The sequence below is a fragment of the Primulina eburnea genome, chromosome 2 (genome assembly GCF_022965805.1).
Source record: "Primulina eburnea isolate SZY01 chromosome 2, ASM2296580v1, whole genome shotgun sequence".
Lineage (NCBI taxonomy): Eukaryota > Viridiplantae > Streptophyta > Magnoliopsida > Lamiales > Gesneriaceae > Primulina > Primulina eburnea.
This window is the reverse complement of record NC_133102.1, coordinates 9,120,739-9,134,335: the sequence shown is the minus strand read 5'-3', so window position 1 is coordinate 9,134,335 and position 13,597 is coordinate 9,120,739. Positions and strand designations below refer to the sequence as shown.

The following is a 13,597-nucleotide window of genomic DNA, read 5'->3' as shown; positions in this document are numbered from 1 at the left end:
GATACTGTATGTTTTAGTGAAAGAGTTAACAAAACTGGCTGCTGTAAAAATGGATAAGTGGAAAAATTTGTCCTTCGAAGTTTTCATTTTTCATTATATGAACTAGAATTGTATCGTCGACACATCAACGCTGTATTATCGTTGATCGGAACTATAATGAGTTTACAATTATTTATTTATGATCTATTAATTAAATAATAATTTAGTGGTGGTGACTACTAAGTGCAAAATGCTCACGGAACATTCTATAATAATAGACTAAATAATTAATAATTAAATAAAAATTATTTAATTTAAAATATAATTAAATATATATGTGTGAATCTGTAAATATGTAAATTGTATTATCAATAGTTGCTAATAATTTAATTATGAATGACATTTTCCAGAGTGAAAAATACATACATGAGAGTTTTTGAATAATGAAAAATAGTATTTTGATGAAAGGAGAGTCATGATTTCATCAAGAAGAGACTCTTAATATATGTGACATAACATTTTTTTTACACAATTCGAAACCCTTTCCTCCACAACATCGTCGTGTCACTATATCGCCGCTGGAATTTTGAAATTCTGGCGATCACATATCGACACAAAGTTCGTTTAGATTTCTATTGTGGTCTATACGAGAAATTCAATTTCTGAACGCAGAGATTGAAGGTGGTTGATTCCGGTAGATTGTTCATAAAAATTTATAAGAAAAACCAACTCCGCTAATTTCAGTCCGGTTTAGTGTTCATTATTCATAAATTCAAATGTAAATCAAATCTGAAAGACATATAATTTATTTAAATCATACAATACCCAAGGGATTTTTGATTGACAAAATACAAAATTTTTAAACTTTCGCTGCTCTTTGGTATGATAAAACGGTACATCGATATGGTGGGCATAGAGGTGGCACTGCGGGTGTGGAACATATCAAAGTTTGATATGCTGGCTCCACCCCACCCTAACCATATCTGTTTTCATCTATGAAGTGACACTCATCTATTGGATGTACAACTTGGATATGTTTCATCACATCCAACATATGAGTGCCAACTCGTTGTGGGCACCAAGGTGAGCACCGTAGCCACATCTATGCCCATCTATAAGGAGACAATCATATATTTTATAGTTTCAATATAATATCCAAAATTTCAAAATTACTATAAAAATGAAAAAATGTTGTAATTTTTGAGCCTGCCTATAAATATATACAAAAAATTTTGTGAGACGGTCTCATGGGTAAATTTTGTGAGACATATCTTTTATTTGGCTCAGTCATGAAAAATAACTTTTTTATGCCAAAAATTTTATTTTTATTGTAAATATGAGCATTGTTGATCCGTCTCACGAATAAAGATCAGTGATATCGTCTCATAAAAGACCTACTTAAGGGTATTCATTTTTAGGTTTATTACAAAAAAAATTAAAATAATTTTTTTTAAAGAGCCAGGTTATACTAAAGGAGGGAAAATTGCTTTATACTTTTTTCTTCATGTTTGAATCTTTGTTGGTTTGATCATTTATGTCATTGAAATTAAATTTTAGTCATGTATAGTTCATTTTAGGTATTTTCTTTCGCAATTTTAGTCTTTTTTATATGGAAGGTGCTTACGTGACACTTGAAATACTATTCATCATGTTAGCGCCAAATCATTTATGTCATCGAAATTAAGTTTTAGTCATTTAGAAAAATTGTAAAAACTCTAATATAACATATTAAAATTGAAATTTGAAAACATTATATTAGAATCAAAATCACTAAGAAAAAATTATATAAATGACCGAAATTTCAGTTTTCCTCTGAATAAATTAGTAGAATGCTCATAATTTGTTGTCTTTAACACATTAATTAATTGTACTAACAAATACAAGGCGACAATAATCATTGTAAATTCAATGGAACATTATGAAGCATAACATATCTATATATATAAAATTAACCAAACTTGTTAGCACTATCGGAGTCAATGTTCCTTAAACTTGACAAATTGGCATTTAATTCCTGTAAAATCAAATTATTAGAAGACATGATTTGAAGGGGCCATGTTCATAGTTTTCTTTCCATGACAATTAGGACCCCACTTATATAATGTAGAATTAATTAGATGCCAATTTATTATGGTTGAGTCTCATGTGAGACCGTCTCACGGGTCATAACCCGTGAGACGGGTCAATCCTACCCATATTCACAATAAAAAGTAATATTCTCAGCATAAAAAAATAATATTTTTTCGTGGGTGACCCAAATAAGAGATCCGTCTTACAAGTACGACCCGTGAGACCGTCTCACACAAGTTTTTGCCATTTATTTAAGAGCTAAACCAATCACTTTTGGCAAAAACTTGTGTGAGACGGTCTCACTGGTAGTATCTGTGAGACGGGTCTCTTATTTGGGTCACTCATGAAAAAGTATTACTTTTTATGCTAAAAGTATTACTTTTTATTGTGAATATGGGTAGGGTTGACCCGTCTCACCGTCTCACAGATTTTGATCCGTGAGACGGTCTCACATGAGACCCACTCATCACTTTTAAGCATTAGCAAAAGCATTCATTTCCCATCAATTTAGATACATTCACTTTCATGTATTATCGAACGAGAAAAAAAAATTAAATAAAAAAATATCCTGGAAATTGGAATATCATAATAAGTTGGTTATTTTTGTACATTTGGTCTTACTTCAAAGACATGTATTAGATCATATATAGTAACTCCGACATCATGTTAACAACATTTCATCACTTCAACAAAAAAAAAAAAAACTACTAAAAGTGCGAGCGACAAACTTTTTATAAAAAGACCGAATTTCGAATATTTTGATTACTAAAACCTAAAACAAGCTATAATTTTGGACATTTGTCCAAAAAATCTCTTATAATTTAATTCAAAATGATGTGATCAATAATTGGTACTCTTTTAAATATATGAGTAGAGAACATAGGACTCGATGGGTGCACAAAAATGCCAATCTTTTCATGTATATTTAAAGGCAAGTGGGGATCATTTCCAACGATTCCTTTTAATAAACTAATCATCCAACTTGCTAATTAATTTCTAAAAGTATAATCACTAATTAATGGGCACATGTAACCAAAGTTATCCATTAAAAAAATTAAAAGCAATTGCCTATATCAAAAATAACCAAAGTACAAAAATAAATATATAACATTAAAGAAATCGGCAGTCATTCCTCTCCATTGATTTTCCTTTCCCCTGCTAATGTTATTTGTCAATTTCTTTATATTACAAGCTGAAAATTTAAAGATTATCTAATTAAGAGTGTAATTTAGTACTAATTTATTATTGTAATCAAATAAAACAACATGGTTAGTCGATTCTCCCATATTTTTTAAATTTATTTTATTACAAGGAAATATGTTTTTCCGTCAACGTATCTCGTCGATAGATGTTTATATTGAGAGATATTTATGTAACTGTTAGACATTTTTTTGTTTCTCAAACAAGAAAAAATAGAAACTTTTTAATTAAAAATATACTCTCTTTTAGTTTTTGTTTTTTCAAAAAAAAAAATTACATTCTCTTTCTAGGGTTAGGTTAGGGTCTTCTCATGGGTAACCATTATATGTTGTTATTCTTTTCTCTTGAGATCCCCTCCTTCCTTCCATCTACAAGAAAAAACTGTTCTTGAATTATTTCAGAAAAAAATAGCTCTGGCAAGCAGATTTTTCCAAACCTGGAAAAACCCAAATCTTTTTCTTGGATGAATAGTAAAGAATTAGGGTTGCGGTAATCAACCTGAGATTCAGGAATGACGAAAAAGAGAATAGTTGTTCGAAAAGAAGCTTTTCAAAGGGCTTGCAGCTCTCAAGTTTTCAGGACCGTACGGTACGCCGAATGCCAGAAGAATCATGCAGCCAATATAGGAGGATACGCGGTGGACGGATGCCGGGAATTCATGGCGGCGGGCGAGGAAGGTACGGCGGCCGCGTTCAGCTGTGCCGCCTGCGGATGCCACCGGAACTTCCACCGGAGGGAGGTAGAGACTGAGGTGGTTTGTGATAGTTCTTCGTCTTCACCTTCTTGATTAAAAAAAAAAACACTCCAACATCAGATCATTACAAAAAAAAATTGGGTTTACCAAAAAAAATTGTTTCTCATAAAAAATGATTTAGAGACACAAGATTTACGGATATTGTCTTCCAAGTATGAATATGCATATATATGTATTGTATTGAAAAAGAAAAAATATACTCGAGCTAGTGAGAGAACTTTGGGTGCGCCAACATGTTTGTTCCCTCTGATTCAAAAAAATAGTTTTGGCCTTCCCTCAAACTTTTGTGGTCAAGGGAGATTTCATGGTCGTCATCGAGATCGAAATCGAGCTCAAGCTCAAGATCCATTACAGATCGAACCAATAGGTTATTAGATTCAAGATGTACATGAATAATTATCTGAATTTCTTTCTTTTGGTTAAGTTCATGTTCTTGTTCAACTTTGAATATTATGATCTTCAATTCTCCTATCACCAACAGTACTTAAAACTATAAAATTTCCCTCAAAACTATATTCCACGTTACGTGCTGTAGAATTTTATGAATTTAATACATACGAAAGATTTAATCTTAATTTTTGTTAACCCCTAAGTTCTGTCTCTGCTCCATTGCAGGTATTATATGATTTTCATAAATTTCCTGTAATAAATAAAAGCTACCCTACAACTTTTTTTCCACATTTTCAAAGGTTGTTCGTTTAAAAAAAATGGCAATTTGATACGTACGTTTAGCTTAGTATAGTTTAGGAAGCCATTCACAAGTTCGAACTCATGAAATCACTCGTGATGATCATCACGAGCTTGTTTTTTCTCGAGTCAGGATCGATCTTTCGAAAACCGGGATCGATCAGGCTTACCCAGTTTCATGTTCTTCAACATATTTGCTCCCCTATTTTCATTTGAAATTAAACCGATCAGTATATCGATCGATTTCGAGCTGACGATCCTCATATATCCTTCATTCATATATACAATATTTTTCTAGTATATCTCTACAAATTTCAATGATATGGATCCTCAAATACAGTTGTAATATCTCTACACCAAGCTGTGTGTTGAGATTTAATATTATTTCAATCCAATTAACCCAAAGAATAAAATAGGTTTTGGAGCCTTTACATCGAAGGAACCAAGGGACAGGATTATGCAAGAAATCCAACTGTCCATCTTCTCTAGGAGGACAACATTTTCAATTTATAAATACATCATCTTTTAATTTAAAACATTCAATTTTTTTTATATTTTTTTTTTGGTTATATAAATTAAGCTTAGGCCCACATGTCCACTCATGTTTTCTTGGCGGCCTTTTTAATGTAGTATCTTTAATTTATTTAATAAAATAAACAAGACCAAAAAATTGTTGAATCACATAAAGTTGACTAAGCTTTCGTGCTATAAAAATAATGTATTATTTCAATATATCCAAATCAACCTTCATAAATTCACTCATTTTATGCAATATCTTTTGTTATTGTGGGGACCCGGACGCTAATCAAGTTCTTAATCATCATTGGGACTAATTAATCAATTATAAAACAGGGTCTAAATTTTTTTTTTAAATGCGGAACGTAGTGAAATCAAACTAATATACATATCAGTATAAAATACAATACAAGTCCTGTACTGCATGCATCCAAAATAAACTAAGGTTCAACATCTAAATATCAAGTGTAAAAACCCTATATACATCCAAGTCCGAAGTTTCCACTCTATCACGATCTCTCCTCATCTCCTAGACCCTGATCATGTCCCACCTGTTGTCATGTACACATACAGACAAGACAACAGCCGGATAACTCCGGTGAGAATAAATCCCAGTATAAATCAACGAAACATGCAATCATATAAACAAATATAAAGCATGTAATCAGGTAACAGTAATATGTATCAAAATCTGAAACATAATTACAATTCTGCAATTCAGACTAGACTCAATCCTAGTCTAGGGATCCCGGTTTCCAGATGTGGTGTTCCTATATCGAATTCCGTAATAGAAGGAACCTTGATCCTATTACTCGATATAACCAAATATGGTGTTCCTATATCGAATTCCGTAATAGAAGAATTCCAATCCTATTACTCGATATAACCAAACATCCGGTGTCCTGACCTAACCGTCATGGACTGTAGCTCTATCGCTAATATTCCATCTTGAGACATCGTGCAATGTGCCCGTGGTGATTCCACCACTATCAGGCACTTCTGTCACAAGATTACTCGTCTGATACCTGCAATCTATAACTCAAGAGAACAAGTATATCAATCAAATCAATGCAAATATCAATGCAATAAAGTAAAGTATGTGATTTAGGGAAACTCAAGTCTAATCCGACTTAAGTCGATCTCCCAATACCACATTGACTTATACCTTTCTTTCGTCGGTTTCTGGCTCAGTCGAAGTCCTGAATTCACAGTCTGTCTGGCAATGACAATATCAATAATATCATGTCAATATACCTTTCAAATCAATAACAATCTGATCAATCTTGATTTAATTCAAAATCAACGACATAACGGTACAATTTCAATATCCCCGTCAATACAATATCCTCAGATAACAGTTATAATCCATAACTCATATCCAATACAATCCGTAATCCAATCATAATTCAAATATGTCCGGTATATATCAATATACCCCAGAAAATTCATAACAATTCCATAATCGATCCGTTTCTTAATCTGACTTCGATTCTATGACGTCTAATATGTCAAGAACAACATATATGAGTTCCATTCAATTCTGACAATATCATAATTCTAACACATTTCAAAATGTAGTAAAACTTACGTTCAGTTGTAGCCTACGTTGCTAGGAACTCAGTACCGAAGTCGGATTCAAAATCAGACGGACGGATTTCTCAGAGAAGGCGTAAGGATTTTCTGTGAACTTTCTCCTGACCCTACTTCTCGGTTCTCCCTTTTTGAGGAAGATTAGCATGTGTGTGTATATATATATATATATACCAACGTTGCATGATAGAGAAACGTGGCACAATTTCATGTATCTTGATCGGCACTCGAGCTGATTAATCTTTACCGCTCGGGCGCGAAGCTTTCTGTCCGAAGCATTTTCCTAATGCACCTTGGCGCTCGGGCGGTCACAAACTACCGCCCGGGCGCCACATCTTCTGTCCAAGACGTGCTTCTATGGAACATTGGCGCTCGGGCGGTCATTTCTTACCGCTCGGGCGCCACTGGTTCTGTCCAAAGATTGCACCCTTCATATAAATCTTATTTCGTGTCCCGATTAATCCTCTCATAATCATATCAATTATACTTCAATAATTACAGATTATTAGGATTAAATTTCCGGGCATTACATTTCTCCCCCCCCCCCCCCCAAGATACGATTTCGTCCTCTAAATCACAGGCATTTCATTTGTATCAATAAGGAGTATATACACAAAGCTGTATAAGAAATTTACATCAGTGAAAACAATGCTGGGAATTCTTGTCTCATATCAGATTCAGTCTCCCAAGTCGCTTCTTCTACGCCATGACGAGTCCATTGAACTTTCACAAGAGGAATCGTCTTTGTTCTGAGCTGTTTTTCTTTACGATCGATCATCCGGATCGGTTTCTCGACATAACTCAATGTCTCATCCAGCTCGGTCTCGTCTGGCTGAATCACGTGAGAATCATCAGGGAGATATTTCCGCAGCATCGATACATAAAAGACATCATGTATTCCAAATAATGAAGGCGGCAAGGCGAGTCGATAGGCACGATCTCCTATCTTTTCAAGAATCTCATATGGACCAACATATCTTGGAGACAATTTCCCTTTCTTGCCAAATCTGACAACACCTCTGAAAGGAGAAATCTTCAGAAATACTCGGTCTCCAGTCTCAAATACCAACGTTCGTCGTCTGAGGTTGGCATATTTGGCTTGTCGGTCTTGAGCTGCCTTCATTTTCTTCTGAATCAACTTTACTTTTTCAGTCATATCTCTGATCATATCAGGTCCAGTTTCAGGAACTTCAGAGTTATCATCCCAGTAAAGAGGGGATCTGCATTTCCTTCCGTACAACGCTTCAAATGGGGCCATCTCAATACTCGTTTGATAGCTATTGTTGTACGAAAACTCGCAAAGTGGCAATGCATCTTGCCAATTAGTGCTAAAATCAAGCGCTACAGCTCTCAGCATATCTTCCAACGTCTGAATCGTCCGTTCTGACTGTCCGTCAGTCTGTGGATGATATGCGGTACTCAGATGTAATTTCGTTCCGAGAGCTTGCTGCAAACTTTGCCAGAAGTGCGAAGTGAATCGAGAATCACGGTCTAAAACAATCGATTTCGGCACTCCATGCAATCTAACCACTTCTCGGACATAGATATCGGCCATCTGATCATATCTATACGTCATTTTGTATGGAATAAAACATGCAGATTTGGTCAGTCGATCAATCACGACCCAAATCGCATCACAACCTCGGGAGGATCTCGGTAACTGCGTCACAAAATCCATGGAAATGTGATCCCATTTCCATTCAGGAATGGACAAACTCTGCAACAATCCTCCTGGTTTCTTTCTTTCAGCCTTCACCTGTAGGCAATTCAGACACTTGGCTACAAAGTTAGTCACATCAGATTTCATTTGTTTCCACCAATATTGTGCCTTTAAATCATTATACATTTTCCTGCCACCAGGATGAATGCTAAAACGACTGTTGTGCGCTTCTGACAGTATTCGCTGTCTCAATTCTGAAACATTTGGCACAACAAGACGATTATTCACATACAAAATACCATTTCTCACCTGATATTCCGATCGATGTCCCGCTCTGACCATTGCAATCGAATTCTGTATGTTCTGATCACCTTCTGTGCCTCTTTGATTCTCACTATCGATGTCGGTTCAGCTCGAATCGCACATAATCTCAGAGGCTGACGATCTATTTCAAAAGCTAATCCAGACAAACAGCAGTTTTCTATCAAATTCGAAACACCTATCGTCGATAAGGATAGTGCACATATCTTTCGACTCAGCGCATCTGCTGCTACGTTGGATTTCCCTGGATAGTATTTGATCTCACAATCAAAGCCTTTCAATAAATCCAGTCATCTCCGCTGTCTCATATTTAACTCTGATTGTGAAAACAGGTATTTCAAGCTTTTGTGATCAGAATAAATCTCGAATTTCTCACCGTACAAATAATGTCGCCATATCTTCAGTGCAAAGACTATGGCTGCCAATTCAAGATCATGAATTGGGTAACGAGATTCATGGGGTTTCAGCTGTCTTGAGGCATAAGCAATCACATGCCCCCGCTGCATCAATACACAACCCAATCCTCGGTGAGAGGCATCGCAATAAACGACAAAATCACCAGTACCTGAAGGAATCGTCAATACGGGTGCACTGGTCAATCTCTTTTTTAATTCTAGAAAACTGGATTCACACTCTTCTGACCAAATAAATGGAGAATTCTTCTGATTTAACTGCGAAATTGGTTTGGCAATACTCGAAAAATCTTTAATGAATCGGCGATAATATCCTGCCAAACCCATAAAACTGCGAATTTCCGGCACAGAGGTAGGTCTCGGCCAAAAAATCACTACCTCAACCTTACTGGAATCAACTGATATACCGTCTCCCGATATAATATGACCCAGAAATATCACTTGTTTCGACCAGAACTCGCATTTCGACAGTTTAGCATATAATTTCTCCGCCCTCAAAATTCTCAATACAGTCCTCAGATGATTAGCATGCTCAATCATATTCTTTGAATAAATCAATATATCATCATTGAATATGATAACAAAATCATCCAAATATTTCTGAAAAATGCGGTTCATCAATCCCATAAATACCGCCGGTGCATTCGTCAAACCAAATGGCATGACAATAAATTCATAGTGTCCATACCTGGTTCTAAATGTTGTCTTAGATATATCAGAGTCCCTGACTCTCAGTTGATGATATCCAGATCTCAGATCGATCTTGGAATATACAGATGACCCTGCAACTGATCAAACAAATCATCAATACGAGGCAATGGATATTTATTCTTTACCGTTGCCTTGTTTAGCTGCCGTAGTCGATACAAAGTCTCATCGACCCATTCTTCTTCTCACGAACAATACTAGAGCACCCCAAGGAGATACACTCGGTCTAATATATCCCTTGGCCAGTAAATCCTCAAACTGTTCTTTCAACTCTTTTAATTCGATCGGTGCCATCCGGTATGGAGCTCTCGAAATCGGAACTGTTCCTGGCATTAATTCAATGCTGAAGTCTATCTCTCGAATCGGAGGCAATCCAGGAATCTCATCTGGAAAGACATCAGCAAATTCGCACACCACTGGCAAATCCGCCAATGATGGGCTCGATTTCAGTAAATCAACTGAATATACCAGGAATCCATCCGCTCCCTTCTGCAATAATCGAGTCATATTCATTGCAGATATCAAAGGAATTCTAGCACGAGAACCTTTACCATAAAATTTCCACTCCTCAGCCATCTCAGGTCTGAATCGAACTATCTTGTGGAAACAATCGACTGTAGCTCGGTGCTTGGTCAACATATCGATACCGACAATACAATCAAAATCAGATAAACCAAGCACAATACAGTCTAACTCAATCGTATGCCCATCGTACTGCAGTATACACGATTTAACAGATTTTACAGATATCAAACATGTTCCTAACGGAGACGTGGCAGACACTATTGCAGACAATGACTCAATAGGCAAAGAATGAATCAACGCAAATCGCTCAGATATAAATGTATGAGATGAACCTGTATCAATCAGTACATATGTAGGATAACCAGAAATAAAACAGTTACCTGCCACAACATCATCAGGTGCATCCTGTGCCTGCTCCTCGGTCAAAGCAAAAACTCTGGCCTGCTGTCTCGGAGGCTGGCTCACTGTCTGGCCCCCTCCTGGCCTCTGCTGTGACTGAGTAGGCGGTGCTGGCTGAAAATTATGCACGGCAGATGGTCGTCTACCTGTCTGAGCTACTGATCTCGATGACTCAGCTGCCTGTGATCCCTGGGCACTCCTCTGGGGACACACTCGAGCAAAGTGTCCTTGCTGTCCACAAATACGACAGCTGCCAACCATTCCTCGGCACAGATCTGTGGAATGCCTCCCTCCACAAGTACCACAGTACGGTCCTGTATAGCTCTGGCCTGACTAATCTGTCTAGAGCCACTCGAACTGGATGAGCTAGTTCCAGATTTCTTGAATTGCTTCCCTCTAGCCCTCAAGAAATCCTTCTTCCTGCTACTGCTGCTGCCACCTTCAAATCGAGGAGGTGGTTGTTGCTGTCCCGATACTGGAAGCACAAACGAAGCCTCTCTCTGTCTCATCAGACCTGCTTCGGCACCCTTGGCTCTATTCAAGGCATCGGTGAAATTGTTTGGCCTCCCGGTATTCACCAGGGTGAAGGTTTCAGGATTCAGGCCATTTATGAACTGGTCCGCAACGGCCTCATCATGTTCAGCTACATGGGGAGAAAATCGGAGCAGTGTAGAGAACTTAGCCACATAGTCCTCAATGTTTAACTGGTCTTGCCTCAAGTTTGCAAATTCGACTCCCTTGTCCTTCCTATAAGATACTGGAAAGAACCGTAGATAAAATTCAGACTTAAACACATTCCAGATAATGGCCGTACCTCGTTGTTCCAATGCCCGTTTCGTCGTAATCCACCAGTGTTTAGCAACATCGTGCAACTGGTGTCCGATCAGTTTCACCCTCTTTTCCTCAGTATATTCCAATGATTCAAACATCGCTTCAATATCGTCCAACCAACTTTCACATTCCACGGAATTCTCCGTACCTTTCAAAGTCGGTGGATGAAAAGACTGAAATCTTTTCAACAGTTTCTCCATCGGTGTAGGAGTCACATCCATGGGAGGATTCGATGTACTCCTCTGTTCTGGTATTCTTCTCGGAGGCATATCTGAAATCAAAAGGATTAGCAACCCCAACCCAAAGTTCTATTTCAGTCCTCCTCCGATCATCTTACTGCTGATCTAGAATCGGCTATGATTCATTCTTAATAATACATGTTTTCAAATCAAATCAGACAAACAGATAAACATGCATTATAAAGCAGTAAATCATGCTAGCAATCAAAAGCAGGAAAGAAAACACATTCTACCCCGCTCACTAGCTCCTATCTCAGTCTCAAGGATCTATCGCTCTGATACCACCTGTTGTGGGGACCCGAACGCTAATCAAGTTCTTAATCATCATTGGGACTAATTAATCAATTATAAAACAGGGTCTAAATTTTTTTTAAAATGCGGAACGTAGTGAAATCAAACTAATATACATATCAGTATAAAATACAATACAAGTCATGTACTGCATGCATCCAAAATAAACTAAGGTTCAACATCTAAATATCAAGTGTCAAAACCCTATATACATCCAAGTCCGAAGTCTCCACTCTATCACGATCTCTCCTCACCTCCTGGACCCTGATCCTGTCCCACCTGTTGTCATGTACACATACAGATAAGACAACAGCCGGATAACTCCGGTGAGAATAAATCCCAGTATAAATCAACGAAACATGCAATCATATAAACAAATATAAAGCATGTAATCAGGTAACAGTAATATGTATCAAAATCTGAAACATAATTACAATTCTGCAATTCAGACTAGACTCAATCCTAGTCTAGGGATCCCGGTTTCCAGATGTGGTGTTCCTAAATCGAATTCCGTAATAGAAGGAACCTTGATCCTATTACTCGATATAACCAAATATGGTGTTCCTATATCGAATTCCGTAATAGAAGAATTCCAATCCTATTACTCGATATAACCAAACATCCGGTGTCCTGACCTAATCGTCATGGACTGTAGCTCTATCGCTAATATTCCATCTTGAGACATCGTGCAATGTGCCCGTGGTGATTCCACCACTATCAGGCACTTCTGTCACAAGATTACTCGTCTGATACCTGCAATCTATAACTCAAAAGAACAAGTATATCAATCAAATCAATGCAAATATCAATGCAATAAAGTAAAGTATGTGATTTAGGGAAACTCAAGTCTAATCCGACTCAAGTCGATCTCCCAATACCACATTGACTTATACCTTTCTTTCGTCAGTTTCTGGCTCAGTCGAAGTCCTGAATTCACAATCTGTCTGGCAATGACAATATCAATAATATCATGTCAATATACCTTTCAAATCAATAACAATCTGATCAATCTTGATTTAATTCAAAATCAACGACATAACGGTACAATTTCAATATCCCCGTCAATACAATATCCTCATATCACAGTTATAATCCATAACTCATATCCAATACAATCCGTAATCCAATCATAATTCAAATATGTCCGGTATATATCAATATACCCCAGAAAATTCATAACAATTCCATAATCGATCCGTTTCTTAATCTGACTTCGATTCTATGATGTCTAATATGTCAAGAACAACATATATGAGTTCCATTCAATTCTGACAATATCATAATTCTAACACATGTCAAAATGTAGTAAAACTTACGTCCAGTTGTAGCCTACGTTGCTAGGAACTCAGTACCGAAGTCGGATTCAAAATCAGACGAACGGATTTCTCAGAAAAGGCGTAAGGATTTTCTGTGA

The 13,597-nt window shown here is 36.9% G+C and overlaps 1 protein-coding gene across 1 annotated transcript; it reads left to right on the top strand.

Moving 5' to 3' along the window:
• Nucleotides 1-3,465: 3,465 nt before the first annotated feature.
• Nucleotides 3,466-4,469, top strand: LOC140824570 (mini zinc finger protein 2-like). The gene has a single exon (XM_073186143.1). It carries the CDS (start codon nucleotides 3,761-3,763, stop codon nucleotides 4,034-4,036), a length of 276 nt encoding a protein of 91 aa, XP_073042244.1. The 5' UTR covers nucleotides 3,466-3,760; the 3' UTR covers nucleotides 4,037-4,469.
• The last annotated feature ends 9,128 nt before the right edge of the window (nucleotides 4,470-13,597 follow it).